The sequence below is a fragment of the Alligator sinensis genome, unplaced genomic scaffold (assembly GCF_000455745.1).
Source record: "Alligator sinensis unplaced genomic scaffold, ASM45574v1 scaffold740_1, whole genome shotgun sequence".
NCBI lineage: Eukaryota > Metazoa > Chordata > Crocodylia > Alligatoridae > Alligator > Alligator sinensis.
Window position 1 is genome coordinate 1,689,011 of NW_005841964.1, and position 17,652 is coordinate 1,706,662.

Genomic DNA, 17,652 nt, shown 5'->3' on the forward strand with positions numbered 1-17,652 from the left:
TTTAGGGTGAACAGCTACTTAGTAAACTACAAACACCGTAGACTTGTCTCAGCTTCTGCCTGAATTTCATTCAATAATTATGGCAAAGAAAATTAAGATAAAGTTGAATTAGGTTTTTTTGATAATAAATACTAAATATGAATAAAAGATCTGCCATTTACTGAGTAAGACCGTAGGTCCATCTTGCACAGTATCCTGTCCCATGCAGTAACAGAGTGGATGCTGAAAGGCAAAATACGCGGGGTATGACCTGGGTTTTTTCCCCCTGTTCCTCTCCTACTTGAAGCCTCCAACACTTAGGGTATAAGAAGTTCTGATTTAAAGGCTGTAGCCCTAACTCCCATGCTCCCATGTAAACACAATTCTAATGTAATATTTACTAATGTTAGACAATTCCTACAATCATCAACTTTATAAAGGTAACTGATAGAATCACAATAGGGAACAAATAGTGATCAAATATATTTAAATGCATAACAAAAGCTATGATACTATTAGCAGTAAATGAGAAACTCCCAGAAAATCAAATTTAATATCACACCCTGATAACGCGTTAAGTAAATATAACCATTGTTATATAAAAAAACATTAAAGATTTCTTTTAAACGTGTGTAGCAACCAAACAGGTTTTAACGGCCACACCTACTTTAGCTACAAGCTACTCCACTCTAACACCCAAAAATAATATTTGGAGTGTTATGTGGTTGTTAAGGATCTCTACGATTGATGGAATCTATTGTGGCGTTGTCTTTATAATCACTTGCATTTGTTATTAACACAGAAGAAGGAATGTACGTTTTTATTTTACAACAAAGGCTGCCCTATAGTGACTAACTTCTTTTGAGCATAAACTAACAAAAGCTGTGTACATGTGAATATGTTTCAGAAGTTGGCACAAAGAGTCAAAAACAAAGCCTTCAGTACTTGAGCTAATACAAAAACCAATCTACTTAAGAGAACATGAAAGCTGTCCAATAGCTCTTACCCTTATTCAACGTTTCTTAAAATTCTTCTTGACCACAAGGAAACAAACAAACCAAAAAAACCTAACCCTTTTTAAAAAAACAGTATATAATATCTTCTTTTTAAAAGGAAACATTTAAGTAATTGAATCTAAGTACAAGCAATTTTATGCCACTGCTGCTGAATATTCATATCAGCAATGAATGATAACACTAGCAAAATATTTTAACATGAAGCTTTCCCTTGTAAACTGTCTGATGTGTCAAGACACCACCTACCACAAATCATAGAGTTTAAGACCAGTATTTCTTGTTTAAACATGCTACTTGATCAGCAGAATCACTTGTGTGAACAAGCTAAGATTAATGTACACTAGCTAGAGCAGTCTTACTATTTAACTGATAGAGTTATAATTTAACAACCTCATTATCAGCACTGTAATTTTCAGACTGCTGAAATATCAAACTTATAGAAAATATTATATGTTTAAATACTTATAACAGCATTGTCATTTGAAACTACTTTCAGAAAGAACACAGATAGACACTTGTGCATTGATGAACAAGGTTTTAATCCCATAAAGGAACTTTCACTGTCAAATTATAGGTGTTTCAACATTTCATTTATAAACATCATAATTAAATTCTCTCTACCGCAGAGAAAAAACAAACTTTGTATCATAATGCTGCCTTTTCTTTGCTTTGGACATTTTAGATTGATTTCTATGATTAGGGTATGCTTTTACCTAGCAACCCTTTTTCTATTAGTTGTCAATTTGTATCTCGTTTCTGGCTATAAAAGTAGAGAAGAATTCCCATCACGATGACTGACCCTCAGGACGTTCAGACTGGACAGATCTCCATTCTAAGCATTCTGAGGTTGGAATGCTTAGCCAAACCTCTTAGAATCATACGAAAATAGAACTGGAAGGTAGGGCTCTTGAATAAGTAGGCTGAAAATTTAACAATAAAACATTACTTATGAAATTCTCAGTCAGTACTTTTTGGCTTCTCGGCAGGCAGGAAATGCTGCAAGCGCTGCACTACTCGGTATCTCAGCCTGTTATTCGATCACCAACCAGAATGCATGAGTGCTCAGAGGTACAAATTTAAGTTAGAATTCAGTGCACATTTCAGTGGTGGTTCTGGTTCATTTTGAATTTTAGACAGAGCTTTGGAGGGGCACAAGTTTCTATTTCATCAGAACAAACTCACGTATATCATTCATCGTTCCTATAGCACCTCTTAGCATGGTTTGGCTTCCTATATCTAACAGAAAAAATTACATATGCAACCCACTAAAAATACAGTTTATTGAACAATGCCAACAAACACTAGAATCCCTTCCCTAAGTGACAAGATTTCTGCCCCCAAAATCTGAGAAATAGAATTATTTAAAAACTAAGAAAATAAGAAACTCGTGTCTAATTCTGCAGCCAGCCAAAACTGGGATCTGTCAAACAAACAATAAGGAACTAGTTCCAAAGTAGGAACTCCCATTTAAGCAATCATTCTTACTGAGGCCCATTAACCCAGAATCTAGTCAAACTGATGATAAATGGCACTTTTCAGACATTTGGAAAGAGACACTGATGAAAACCTGAATCCTCCCAACAGGAGGCCAAAACAAAAAGAAACTCTATAAGGTTACCTAGTTATAAAGCCACCCAAGTTCCAGAACACCATCTCTCTCAGTAGGCAGACAGAAAACTTATAACAAAAATTAAGATATATAAAATATTGCAAGGAAGATAATACGACAGCATCATTTTATTACTGCTCAATGTATAGGTTGAAAATTAAATCCAAAAAATTGTCTCTAAAACCAGACCAGATAAATCTGTTATTTTTTTCCTATATATTGTTGTAATACTACAGCATGATTAAATAGATCATGCTGCCCTCTTGTGCTAGACTTGCAAAAATAGCCTTTATTCATGTGAGTGAACAGATGAAGTGGAACATATGAAGCATTCACTATGAAGTGGAAAATGTCCATATTTTTCTCCTAACAGATAACTCGACATGCATGTGGCTCCCATATTGCAATCTGGATGAAGAAGCAGAGGTAAGTTTGAAAAGAAAAGGACAACTTGTACATTCCCAAAAAGAATGTAAATTCTATTAACAAATACAGATAATCCCTGAAACCCAATGATGTGATTCATCACATCACACCAATCATCATTATGAATCCATAATTAAGATTATGCTGGGATCTGTACCTAAAACTGACTTTTAATCATGTAACTTTCAATCTGCTTCTTAGTATAGGATAATTTTTTTTTCAAACTTTAGATATTTAAGATCCAGAATTTATTAGGTCTTCAGGAATACATAGTTAAAAGTGAGGGGGTACTCACCATGCATCAAGTTGTTTTGCTTTAACTGCCCTGTGTGTCTTTTCTATCCTGTGGTAAGTGGAAACAAAACTACAGTAATTTAGCTGTTGTTTCATTCATAGGTAAACTGTCACATTTACCTTCCACTTATTGTGAGATAGAGTGGATGCATGAAACAGTTATCATGAAGCAGCTGACACAAGAAAATTGTTCATCTGTCACATTCAAATGTTTAAGAAACTCAGAAAGTCAGATAAAGGTTCACTTGAAGAATGAATCCTAATTTTAAATTTTTACATGTGTATTATACTAAATAAAGCATGAAATCTGATCACTTAAAACCACCATTCACAAAATAATGTCTATTATTTCTTTTATTTTCTAGAATATCACTATTCTACAAATGCTTCTAGATTCCTTTAACCAGTCTCAATTTTGTCGCAGATTCTCCTACACCAAAACACATTTTCATTCTTCTGAAATTGCCAGAGTACCATTAAGAGATCTCTCAGCAAGTCCAACAGGATCCTCTCTCTCCAGCCAAAGCCAACTAGTGAAACACAGAATTTAGAACAGAAATTATTTCCATTGTTCATCATAGCTGACTTGATCTGTGCCCTTGGGAGTTAACAGACATCCTGATTCTCAAAACCTATTTCCCAGTGATTCTCCTTATAAACCCATTTCCCTGGCAGGAAATTTCCAGTGTTAGGCACTTTTGAAAAATTAGGCTTAGTGGATTTAGGGGTCTATTATAAAACAGCTCAGCCTTGGCATTTAGCATTGTTGCTTATGTTTTGAGAGATCACGTAACATAAGACCCTGATGCAGGACAGAGAAGTAAGAAGACTGCTAAGACTGCAGGAACATCAAAATGAATTTCTTAACTTATGTGCAGGTACAGTTTCATCTTTACTAGTTCATAAAATGGTAATATAAGTATTATATAAAGTAGGGACCTACTCAAATTGCAATTTTGTGGAAAGTGCAAAAATCGGTCAGCCTTTGTGAAATCCACAGGAAATAAAAACTTACTAAAATGCTGACTCCCCAATGGGAGCCAAGAGTCCTCCCCAGCCATGCAGTCTGCTGGTGGAAGGTAAGCAGACAAGATGGTTGCTGCTCCTGCCCCTCTCCACCAATCAGCAGCAAGGTGTAGGGCCACAGGATGGACAGCCCTCTCAGCCAATCAGAAGTGAGAGGCGAGGCTATATGATGGACAGCCATCTCCACCAATCAACGGTGGGAGACAGGCCACCGGGGCCCCTCAGCCAGAGTTGTGGGGGGGCCCCACCATGATAAGCTCATGAAAACTGCGGCCAGCCCCCTGATCTGCCCATGAATTGGCCAGATGAGTCTTCAAGTTGGGTAGACCCCTAATAATAAGAGAACCACATTTGCAATGATTGTGTGCTACATTTCTTTAAAGGAATTTCTTTCAATAAATAGAGATATTTATTAGCTTGCACAAACCATACTCCAATTCAAAATCTAATAATATAGCTCAAAGGCATCTTTGCTGTGAGGTAACAAACGAAATATATTCATACAGTAAAAGACTGTTGACATTACTACACCTCCCCCTATGTTCTATATACTACAAATGCAGTGGGGAGGAGCGGGGGGAGCAGGAAGGGACTGCACATATGGCAGAGGCGGTCAAAATATGGCCCAGGGGCCAGATCTGGCCTGCCAGGTGATTTCATCCAGCCCATGGGCAGGGGCCCACAAATTTATTACATCTGGCCAGACCCACAGCTGCCTCTGCTGTACTCCACATGGGGCTGAGCCCCACTCACCCACACCAGGGCAGTGCACTGTCCTACCACCCTTGACTGCAGGAGGGCCGTAGCCCTGGCCCCAGCCAACACACACAGCTTCCAGGCGGGGCTGCTGCTGCCACTGCTTTCCTTCCCCAGCCTCCAGCAGCACCTGCTCCTACTGTAGCACTCTGCGAAGCAGCAATGGGAAGGAGGAAAGCTGCAGATGGCCAGGAGCACAGGGCCCACACCAGGGCTGGGTCTCACAGGGTCAGGGCAGGTCACTGGGAGCATGGAATCCAGGTCAGCAGCAGCTGGCTCCCCACGGCTCATGTGCAGCTCCCAGGACTTGACCGGAGCTTCACACCACCAGAGGGCTCCACCTGCCACAGGTCACGATCGTCTCAAAGGCCCACTACCTGTTGCTTCTGCAGCTGCTGTTGGTCACAGGGGCTGTGTACCATGGTGGGGGGCATGTGAGGGGGCTCCTATACACACCCATACCCCACAAACCCACCCTTCCACCCCACACACAAACACCCCAACTACACCCCACACATAGCTCAAAATAAAATCTTACTCTTGTATACTACAACACAATCACCTCTGCATACACTATGCAAACACACACAAATCAGGACAAAATATTTTTTGAAATACAATTTAAATATTTCATAGTAGATGTTCAATTTTTAGTATACGATTCCATTTTTTTCCGGTTCCAAGATTGCATTCCCCCCCCCCCCCCCCCCCCCAAAGGGAAATGTGGTCCCCCCCCCCCCCCCCCTTCCAAAAGGAGAACTTGGTGTGGGGAAGGGAGGGCCAGTGGCAGCAAGGGGAGCAACTCCCAGTGGCCAAGGTCAGGGGTTAGGGATGGGACTCCCAGTCCCAAAATGGCAACCAGGGGGCAGGGCACCTGTCAAGGGGTAAGGCTACCCTTGCAGCCCTCAATAGCTCACCAAAACTCATTTAGCAGCCTTCCAGCTTAAACATTGCCCACCCTGACATATGGTGGTCAGTCCTGTCATTGTTCATCACCAATTCTAAACAGGTATTACAGGAACACAGATCCTACCCCACAGAGATTCACTCTCTGGTCACCACCCTATAGCTGAGCTTACATTTTCCTTTCCAACCATTCCTGTGATCTTCAAACCTAAACTACTGCATACACATAATAATAGCCCACAAACAATACAAGTTTAGGCATGCACAATGGTATGTTTAAAGAAAGGGAACTATGTGCATATACGCTATCATGATCTGACTTGAACTGACTCTTTACACAAAACTTTTCTGGAAGGAAAAAGAAATTCTATGAATGTATAAAAATATGTATCCCTATTAGATTTTTTTCATTAGGAAACAACTTTCTGAATTGTAAGAACAAGTCTACTCATTTTTCTTTTTGAGATAATTAAAGGTAGAAAAGCCATCACCCTTCCATTTCCCATAAACCAGTGACTACCTAGTTGGCATTCTCTTTCTTCATCCCTCCTCGCTCCATTTCACCTTCTTATTTCCTTTCCTTCTACTGCCTTAAACCACCTATTCTTTTCTTGCTCCCCCCCTTCTCAAATCTCATTATCTAATTTCACACAAATTGATCAGGTCTACTTGGAATCCAAACCCCTTTCTCTTCATTATTTCAGATGATAACTTTTAACTTGTGTAGTTTGGGTTTTCTATCAACTCTGAGTGAATGAATGAATTGTTCTTACAAAAGGCTAAATTGCCGTTTTTACAGTCATGCATTACCATAGCAAATTTTAAACCAGATTATTAAAGAGATAGATATAGATACCTATATATCTAATAAGCCTTGGACTTCTCCAATACTTATTAGAACTAGTTTCCAAAAATAAAAAAAAATACAAACATAACAGGTGCCCCATAAAATGCAAACATATTTGTTGTCCCAGTGCTAGCAAACTCATGCAGCTAAATCATGTAATTAATAGCTCAACTGGTAAGTTAGCATGCAGTACCAATGTAATAGCTTGTCTGCGAGTGCAAAAGCAGAATTAGGTGAATTAATTTGGATTACCATATATTTGCCTAATTTTTCTTTTACATTGCTTATCATAATTGTCAATGTATATTATATGATAATTTTAAAATATTCAGCTTACCAATAGGGTTCCTGTCGAAAAACAACACTGGAGCTTTCAAAATTGACTGAAACATTTTGTTGTGCAAAATCTGACCAGCATTAACAAGAACTTGAAATACCAAAAGACTTCTTATTATGCCAAACAGTATTGTAACCACTGTTAAACCTAAACACGAAAGAAATAATCATAGAACACACATATATCTTTTATACAAGAGCTGAAAAGAGCAATTTAGTTAAGACAAAATTATATATATTTTGCTCACTGCTGGGTTCAACACAGTTTGCAGAAAGAGAAAGAACGCAAGATGAAGACAGGATTCCAGATGAATCAGTTACTATAAACTTGCTAATACCTTGAATTATCCTCACATTGTCATTTGAAAGAAAATTTATATTTTGCTGTTGCTAATAGTAATAAATTGTTTTATTAAAACAGAAAAAGTTGTTAGTTAGCCTTGTATAATATCCCTGCATATCTGCTCTTATTCATCAGACACCACACTTAAATGTAATACTGTACATAGTCCCCAATTATTTCTCATTCTAAGAATGGGGGAAACCAACTTTTTCAGATATCAGCATATGGCAAAAATGAGAAACAGTGAGCTTTTAAATGGCATGCACTTATAAGTTAGGTCAGTCAGATGTACAATACTGTTTGTGGGTGACTTTCTGCTAGCTTAGCATTCTACATTCTTACAATATTTTTTTAATCTTTGTTTTATACAACCAAAAGGATTAGAAAGAAAGTAGTATACAATTTTCAATTACCGGGTACCTGAGACAAAACACTGGACACTCTTGGAAAAGTGGTAAAACATATAGATTATATTATCCCATAAAAATATGTATTTTCACAATTGGTTTTCAAGTTTATTTAGACTTGATTCCTATAAAAGATGGCACTGGATCAACTTATTTTCTGTTCATTAACTCTGTCTTGCAGCTTTCTTAAAATTTCAGTATCATCATTTATCTATACTGTTTGTCACTTTAAACAAAGCTTGTATAAAAATCTGTTTAATTTATTTGTAAACTAATCTACAGTTGTACAATCATAAAAACGTTGATTTTCTTACCCTTAGCCATACTCTACAGTCCTATATGGAGGTCTACAGTCCTATATATCACAAAATAACATACCAAATAGAGGAAGAGTGATATAATCTGGATAGGGGCTGTGTTTTAAGTGCATCTAGATTAAATAAAAAGACAGAAGTGTACCAGAATACATTCTGTTTGCTTGTTTCCTTGGTGTCCCTCAGGACCACAATATAAAAGAGTGTTTCCTGTCATAAAAGGGAGTGTAGGGTGTTCATGTTGTGCACCAGAATAAACTGAAGCAAGTGATAACTAATTCATATTTAGGGGCAACTTCTTTTGGCATGGTTGACTTTACATGTTTATTCCCTCCTCTGACTAATTAAAACATATAATCTTTACATTAGGGAATGGTATGCAAACTCTAATACTATTGATCAGATCTTTAGAAGATATGTAGATAGATATTTTTGGAAACCCCACTTACTATTTAGGTATCTAAAGCCCATTGAAATATATTAAAGAAATATTTTTTTCCCTATCGCTGAAGTACAATAGCAAAGGAACCAAAGAAGAATATCCATGATGAGTCTTTAAAAGCCAGCATTTTGTAGGAACAAAAACTGGAATACTGAGTTTCAGGATGAGGATCAATGTCTAATCCCTCTTGCCCATCCATAAAATGATTGAAGATTTAGCGGAACATATTAGTATAGACAATAACCACAAGTTTACGGTGACTGACTTTTTGAATACTCAATTCTTAGTTTACCTTCCAAAATCCAGACAGAACAAATTAAGAATCTCCATTCAACCCATTTCTTCTGCTAGATTTTTTCTTTTTTTTAATTACTACAATTAATTTAGTCAGGAAACAAGTCTCAGTATGCTAATCTGTCAAGACATTACTGAATCACTGTTGAAATCCTATTTTCCCACACTACTGCTTAGCAGATGCTTTCAAAACCCTATACTATAGCATTGCAAATAATTCAAATATATATATTACCTGCATAAATGCCTAAATACAAGGTTAGATCTAGATGCACAGTCTCATTTACTCCTCCATTTCCATTTGTTGTGACATTCAGATTTTTTTGCTGATTTGCCCTGTAGAAATATATGCAAAAAACGGAATAAACAATATAATAGAAATATTACGTAAGCAAGGCCTTAACTAAGCTGTGTACCTTTTATTAATATGCAAACAAACAATTTACTGCTTTTTCAAATCAACTTGAGATTTGCAGGTCTAAATATATGCCTATGTTCAGGCTGTCATGAGTCACACATGGGTGAAGACTTCTGGTCACACTATATTGTAAGAACTTTACATTGTTTCAATAGGTAAAATAAGTGAGGTTTAAAAGACAAGGATGACTGAATGAGTTTTAAGTTTTCCTTAGAACAGGCTCCACACCCTCCCTCCACTCACTACTGGATTTCCGTTGATTGTACAACACTTTTGTGCAAACGGCAGAAATAACTCACCAGTAGGAAAGCCACCAATCCTGGAGCACATAAGCAACCTTAAACAAGCAAAGTCAAATTAATATACATACAGCAAAAATTACTCAAAATGTAAGCTTTCAGAATTGTTTTTCTTTGTCCTCTAGTAAAATCTCATTAAAATAAGCAAACAAAAACAAATCCACAAACAAAAATACACACAACACAGTTCCTTTCCTAGAGTACTATACTAGAAGGTGGGCCCTTTCTCATCATCAGTTAATACAATGTGTCACTGCATATCTAGAAAAAAATCAGATGGGAGGCATCCAAGCGAAAGTACCGCCTCCAATTCTCCAAGTGCAAAACACCTTGAAAGAGGTGTAATCATCTGTCTTCAGAAAACAAAAAATGACCCTGCTCTGTGAACTACTTGATGGTGAACAAAAGGAAAAGCAATACTGTTGACCAAAAAAAAAAAAAAGGTCTCTGGCCACTTTCTCATATATTTTAAATTGAACATCAAATGGTTAGGTTTATCAATTCCTAAATTTCCTCCTATGTCAAACATCAAAAGATTAGGTTTATCAATTCCTACATTTTCTCGTATGTCCCAAAAGGAATCTTGCTTGGCTCATTTGTTCCCAGCAGAAGAGCCAACCCCTGATGCCACCTGTCTATAAGTGTATTTATTTTGGAGGGAGATAATTAAATTAGAAACACATAGTCAAAGAATTTCTGCTTCCCTTCCCTTTCTTTCTTGCCTAGAGATAAGGATAAACTAATAAACTAAGGACTAGTGCTTATTAATCTTAAATTGTGCCTCTGTTCACTTAAATTAAAATGGGTACATTACGCTCATGCACGCACACACACACACATACCCTGCAGATGTACAGTAAATATTGTAGGCCTACCTCAGAAAAATCTGATTATAAATTACAATCTTTCCAAACATAGAAACTTAATTGAAGAAAAGTAAGTAGTAACTGGTGCATTTTTTAAAATTGTCTTTCCAACCAAGACCAGTTATTTCCATGAAACTACTTTAAACGTTCCCATCAGGACAAAGAAATATGGTCATATTCCTTATACTAACAGCTTTACTGATTTTCTTTTTTTTCCCCCAGAAACATTCAAAGTGGTCCTGCTTGTTTAAAACTTCATGAATTTGCTACAGCCACTTCCTCACACATTATTTTCTACTGTCCCCATCCAGTAGTCTAACTAGGATGTAGCAACAGGGAGCACCAACCATGGATGCCAATTTGGAGGCAGTGCCAGTCTGTACCCCCAGCAGCTGCAGCCAGACGGTGCACAGAATCAACCCCAGGCATGGACCCAGCAAGGCAATATGCAAGAAGCTGGCCTTGAACCTTGCCCCAGCCCTGATCCCAGTCCCAATCCCAGTCTCAGCCCTTGTGAGGCAGAATACAGGGAGCCAGCCCTGACAGTAACTGCATCCGCTGTCAAGTGAGACCCTCCCATGATTGTCCCCACTTGCACCTCCTTCTCACCCCCACAGCTTTCAAGTACTTAGCACAGTATTCCCTACCACCCTAATCTCTTCCCAGTGCACAAACGTCACTAGTTACACTGTCCCCACCAACTAAATAATCACCTCTGCCCCTTTCTATAACCCAGGAGTCAGCAATTTACAGACCACAGGCCATATTTTGCCGGTTGAGCCACTTGATCTGGCTTGCAGACAATGGGCTTCAGCAGTGGGAGAAATGGTGGCAGCCACTGGGTCTTTCCACCAACCTGCCTGCCTCTGACCCAAGTTGGGTCATTCCAGGCCACAGCGTAAGAAAGTTGCTGATCACTGTCATAAACTACTGCCTGGGGCTGGAGAATCTCTTTCCTCTGCAGTGTTTTTATACCAGAGCAGCCTTCTTTTACCATAAAAAGCATTTTCTTCCTAACTGCTGCCTGTTAAAATGTGCTGTATGGCTTATTTTTAGATAACTTTGGGTAGCTGTAGTATGCATCTCTGAAAATTGTAATGGTATATAATTTGTTTGAATAGAACAATCAGAAAAATTTAACCAGCACAAAATTGCTCAAAGCACTAGGTCTTTTGAACAATGGGCTACTAACTAAATGTCCCACTAGGAAACAGTATTTGAACTAATTTAACCACATTCCAATAGACCATAAAAATTGTAAGACAGCATCATAGACCAAAATCCTTTCTGGTGAAACATGAGAACACAGCCTTCAACTGAATGACAAGTATAAAAATGCTACTGCTACCATAAACACAAAACAAGATGCATTCTTTATTATTTGTAGAACCAAGAGATGGAATTACCTGTGCCAACACATTTAAAAACAGTAGTATAAAAATGATAAAATAGTTTGCTCCAGCAGAAAAGTATTTCCTGTATATTTTAAAGTTTATTTTTCCCTCTGACCGGCTCTCTTCTGGCACTGCAGTCAGCACAGGTTCAGTCTGCACAGAATATAATGGATAGGAAAGCTAAAGTTATATGGATTCATAAAATTCAGTGATACAGCATAGTTAAGAATTACCAAAACACAAAAAACAAAAAACAAACCTAAATATGGAGCTAAAATGATTACACTAAAATATTTTTAGTTTAAAATTTATATTAAAAAGATGAGAAAAAGAAGAAATTCAATTTTACAATATAAGATACTCTAAAAATTTGACTCCACAAAATACAATCATGGTGGTTTCAAGTTTGCCTCATGGTGGTTTCAAGTGACCTTAAGTTAACTGTCTCAGCAGACAAGCAAAAAAATTGTTGCAACTGCCAGTGCTGCAAAAATAATTCCCATCCTAGAACCAAAATGTGCTTTCTCTTTCATATATCATTATCGCCAGTATTAAAGAAGTCCTGGAGACTAAATCCTTGGTTTGGGAAGGTATCGATAAACAGAAAGAGAATATGCTTGAAAATATTTCTCATAAATAGGACTGGTTTTCTGAATCAAGGTCTAAAAAGATTCGTGGTACAGGTAGGGTCAGCCCCAGGATTTGGCAAAGGGGGGTGTGATATGACAGCAGGCACCCCACTGTGGGGGTGTCTGCACTCATGTTCCCAGCCTCCTTCCTCACAACTCACTGGTGTGAACAGACTCCACTGCAGGAGCCTCTGGAGACTTTTTTTTAAATCAGCAAAAAGGGAACATCCCCACTTTCCCCCTGTACTCAAGGCACGTCACCTCCCCTTCTGCCACTCCCCAGACTGGTGCCGCTTTCCCAACTTTTCTGGGCCTGGGGAAAGCCTCAAAGCCACTCCTGTCCACTCCAGCTACATTACGTGAGAGCTGGGCTCAGAGAGAGCAGCAGCAGGGCTGATGGGTGGGAGAATGTGGTCTCCCACCCTGCCCAATCCCCAAGGAAGGGGAATCCCCGTCCCCACCCCCCAGTGCTGTCACTGTTGCTGTTCCAAGCTGAGCCCAAACCCCAGTGCAGACTAGCTGTAGTGGGCAGGAGCAGCTTTGAAGCTTACCCCACCCCCAGAACAACAGGGAAAGCAGCAGTGGCAGGCAGGCAAACAGAGAAAAGGTAAGGAAGGGGAAGTGCCTTTGAGCACAGAGGGTAAGAGTTGGATTCTTACCAGCTTTCAGGACTTTTTAAAAACTCTCCAGAGGCTCCCATGCCACTTCCACCCTACTGAATCCTTCCTGGGGGGCTGCTCAGAGGAGTGCTCAGAGGCAACCTTAACTGTGTTATTTCCTAATTGCTGAGTGCCTGATTTTGCGACCGTAGCTTTCATTTAGTTGTCTGTATATCACCCCTTTATGTTTCTGCTTGGTAAGCTGTGGACCACCAAGCAATAAACTCCTTTTGTGATCTCTTTCTGCGCTGGTCTTCATTCATCTTAAAGGCACCTGATTTAGTATTACTAAAATTCAAGCACACCAAACCCTTACCACACCAATAGCATAAGTTGAAAAAAAAATACTGTGTGTCCTAGTGCTTATAGTGGGTACTCACACACAACTGTTCTATTGCTCCATCTTTCTGCGACTGCACAGAGGAATCCTCTGACCAGACTGAGGACTGTGAAAAAGCACGATTCCTTGATGACTTCAATTTGGGGGTCCCTGGGACTGCCAACTGCTCATCTTCACCATTTTTTTTCAAAAGGGAAGCAAAGTCGATTCCAGATTTCAGAAACTCGGAATAGGTCCCTTTCCCCACCATTCTACCCTAAAATTGAAATATTTTTTAATGATGTTCATAGTCAGTGTACACATCCTGAAAAGGGTGCATTTGAATTTTCCCCTCTATATATCTATTGCAGAAATCTTCTTAACTCCCATGATTTTTGGCCCATGCACTGTTAACAAATAAAAACCTTGAAAGATTCCTAGAAGACCTCATCTCTTATTTATAGTATAGAATAATTAACAGAAAAGAACTCTTTATTTAAATTCTTCACTCCTCCCTCCTTAGAATATAAACAGTTAGTAGGACACAGGTGAAGGTCTGGAGCTGCCTAATGCCATGACTTACATCTTTTAGGATTAGAATCTGGTTTACAGCATGGAGGTATTGCAACTGATGAGTCACTAAAACACGGAGCTTTTGGTGCAAGGCTTGACAAATACACCTACAAAAAGATGGAAAGAAATTAAACATACATTAATGTCCATAAGCCTGTTTTGCACATTTCTGTAGCCAGTTATTACATTTACATTTTCAATTTGGACCAGAGCCAAAAAAGGACTTGAATGGTCTTATGCGTCTCAGTCCCACTTGGTGATCTACAAAAAACCCACCTGCTTTGCAATCATTTAAATCCTGGAGCCAATTTAACTCAAGAGGTACCTGCCTTTTTTTTACCTGCAAGTTTTCTTTCTGTATATCCCCCATACTGCCCCTGTCTGAGCTACTCAGTCCCAAACTCCCACCGAAATTTCAATTGCTCCACCTGGTTTCCAGGTCTCCTGAATCCACAAAGCATGCTTAGAGCATTGTTCAAACACAGAGAGTTTATTTCAGCACAAAACAATAACCATGGACATTCTAAAGCACAACATTGTGATAGGGGACTTGGCTTTTCCTACAGTGGCTAAATATTAGCTCATTAAGTGGGAGACCTGACCCTCTTTGGACTGGAGAGTTTCAAACATACCTCTCCCAGCACTCGGGAGTGAAATCTAAGCATGGCCTCTCCAACCTCCTGTTAAAGCAGTATCACAGGGAAAAAAGGAATGCAAAAGTCTTGAGGGTAGGGATGTCAAACATGCAGCCAGTATCTGGCCTGCAAAGGAGGGTCATCGAGCCTTCAGAACTTCTTGTGGACTGGGCAAAACATCTGTGTGTGTCAGGCCTTGTCACCACAGTGGCCTGCAGGGTTAGGGTGCCTCTGAAAGTCAGGGGTTAAATCTGCTGCAACCCACTCACACCTTCCCATGCCCCTTACCTGCTGGTAATTTGAAGGTTTTAGTCACTGTTAGTAAAAATCAGTGGCAGGGGGAAAGGGTGTGAGTAACAGTCCTGTTAACCCCCTGGGTTAAAGAACTGTGAGCAGTTTTATCCTTGGGGAAAAGGGGAAGAGGTGGTCTTATACGCAGATTATTCTGTATCCTACAGGAAAATAGCAATTTTAAATTATTTATCATAGTATATTCTTAGGTAACAAGAAAAAGCAACAACTTGACTACCTTTTCTACTCTGAGAATGTTTATATGCAAATTACCATGTGGCAAAACTGATAAATGGTTGCATCCTGTAGGGCCATAATGAATACTTAATACATTTTGTTTTAACTGTAAACAGTAAAATGAGATGATAATACATGCTGAAAAACAGTTACATTTTCAAAACATGAGCAAGATTATTTAACTCAAATATTGACCATATTGAAAGCCAAGTTTAACCAGAAGTAGGCATTTTTCCACAATGCTCTCCTATTTGACACCTTTTGCACTGACACTTAATGAAATGACTGAGAAGAGTACCCTGACCCCAGCTCAGCTTGTATGAATCAGAGAATATGATCACCGAATCACAGGAAATTAGTGGGGTGTGTAGATGAAACTAGGGCCCTAAATTGAAGCAGCGGGTTTTTAAAAACACTGCTTCAATTTAGGGCCCTTTAAACTCCCGTGTAGTGCACACATCTGAACTTACCTGCCTCTCCAGTGGGACCCTCCCTGCCTCTCCAGTGGCGGGGAGGGGAGGGTGAGCTGCTGGCAGGCAGAGCGGTCCCTGGGCTGCTGGGGGGGAGCTGGTGCTTCCCTCCACGGCAACAGCGGCCCCCACCCAGGTGGCACCTGCCCACAGGCACCCGGCACAGGCAGTCCCAGGGGGCAGTGCAGCTGTGGAGGAAAGCATCAGGCCCCCCTGCAGCTCAGGCAGGAAGGCAGGCTCCAGAAGAAAAAAAAGAACTTGAGCAGAGCCTGTCTTTCCCGGCTGGTGCCAGGCTGCCTGCACCCCAAGTCATTTAAGTTTTAGTTTGCTGCACCCCAGGTCATTTAAGGCGCATTACGCCGCCAAATTTCCTACAGTGGCTGGAATTATCGCGCAACATGCTGCCGACGCATGCAAACACCACTATTAAAGCAGTGCAAAAGCACTTTCATAGATTTCATAGACATTAGGACTGAAAGGGACCTCAGAAGATCGAGTCCAGTCCCCTGCCCAAAGGGCAGGAAGTCAGCAGGGCTTATAGGATCCCAGCAAGATAGACATCCAAATGTCTCTAGAAGGCGTTCAAAGTAGGTGCTTGAACCACCTCCAGCGGCCCTCTATTCCAGACCTTGGGGGCTCGGACACTAAAGAAGTTCTTCCTTATGTCTAGCCTGAAACAGTCATGAAGGAGTTTGTGACCATTTGACCATCCCCTGGAGTGCTCTGGTGAACACATGTTCCCCCAGATCCTGGTAAGCACCCCTTATAAACTTATAGGTGGCCACCAGATCACCCCTGAGCCTGCGGTTTTCCAGGCTGAAGAGTCCCATGGCTCTCAGTCTCTCATCGTAAGGTCTGTTTTCCTGACCTCTGATCATGCATCTGACTCTCTTCTGGATTCTTTAAAGATTCTCCACATCCTTTTTGAAGTGTGGAGCGCAAAACTGGACACAGTACTCCAGTTGCGGCCTCACTAGGGCCAAGTATAACAGAAGAACGACATTCTGGGATTTGATTGAGAAGCATCTATGGATGCAAGCCAGTGTTTTGCTTACTTTACTAGCCAAAGCATCACATTGAAGGCTCATATTCATCTTGTGGTCAATCATGACCCCCATTTAACCCACTTTAAAGTGTTATGCACACATGACTCTCATTTCGTCTACACACAGCCTATGGCTGTAAAGGACCTCACAAGGTCATGTAGTCCAGATCCCTGTTCAACTGATCTATAGGACTGCCATGCCAGACAAGTGTTTGTCTGACCTGCTCTTGAAAATATCCAGGGATGGAAATTCCAGAACTTTTCTAGGTAGTCTGTTCCAATACTTGGCCAGCCTCGCAGTCAGAAAGTTCCTCCTAATCCCTAACCTAAATTTCCTTTGCTATGACTTTAGTCCATTGCTCCTAGATCTGTCTTTACAACTACAGATAAAAGCCCATCTCCATCACCTCTATAATTTTCCTTCAAGTATTTGAAGACTTATCAAACCCCCTTCAGTCTTCTCTTCTCCAGACTAACTAACCCTAATTATTTTGGCCTTTCCTCATGCTTTTCAGGTTTCTAATTATTTTGGTCACTCTCTGCTGAACTTTTTCTAACCTATCTACAACTTTCTTGAAGTGTGGAGTCCCAAACTGAACACAGTAGTACTACCAAGCCATCTAAGTAGTTCCTTCCTGGTACATTTTACTTCAGAAGAATGTATTCCCATTGACAGATCAGAATTCTAAAAAAGGTGCACAATAGCAGTAACCAGCACTGCAGAGGAGGCTGCACTCCCTTGCTCATTGGCTCTCCACCCCACCTAGGGCAGGTAGAACATGCCATGGAAGCAGTAACCAGGGAACTTTAAGTTCTTGAAAC

The 17,652-nt window shown here is 39.9% G+C and overlaps 1 protein-coding gene across 8 annotated transcripts in view; it reads right to left on the bottom strand.

The window, feature by feature from the left end:
* The window catches only part of ABCC4 (ATP binding cassette subfamily C member 4), a 255,354-nt gene that overhangs the window by 126,207 nt on the left and 111,495 nt on the right, over positions 1-17,652 (bottom strand). For 6 of the 8 annotated variants that reach the window (XR_003093303.1, XM_025200355.1, XM_025200361.1 and 3 more), the window contains 6 exons: positions 14,163-14,259; positions 13,641-13,856; positions 11,985-12,125; positions 9,713-9,750; positions 9,231-9,331; positions 7,197-7,343 (listed from right to left, as the gene is read on the bottom strand). Coding sequence is in view for 7 of the 8 variants with exons in the window: in XM_025200355.1 (XP_025056140.1) it covers positions 7,197-7,343; positions 9,231-9,331; positions 9,713-9,750; positions 11,985-12,125; positions 13,641-13,856; positions 14,163-14,259 (740 nt within the window). In the remaining variant the exon portion in view is untranslated. The remainder of the gene's footprint in view (positions 1-7,196; positions 7,344-9,230; positions 9,332-9,712; positions 9,751-11,984; positions 12,126-13,640; positions 13,857-14,162; positions 14,260-17,652) is intronic. The other 2 variants (XM_025200359.1, XM_025200358.1) reach the window with 2 other exon arrangements.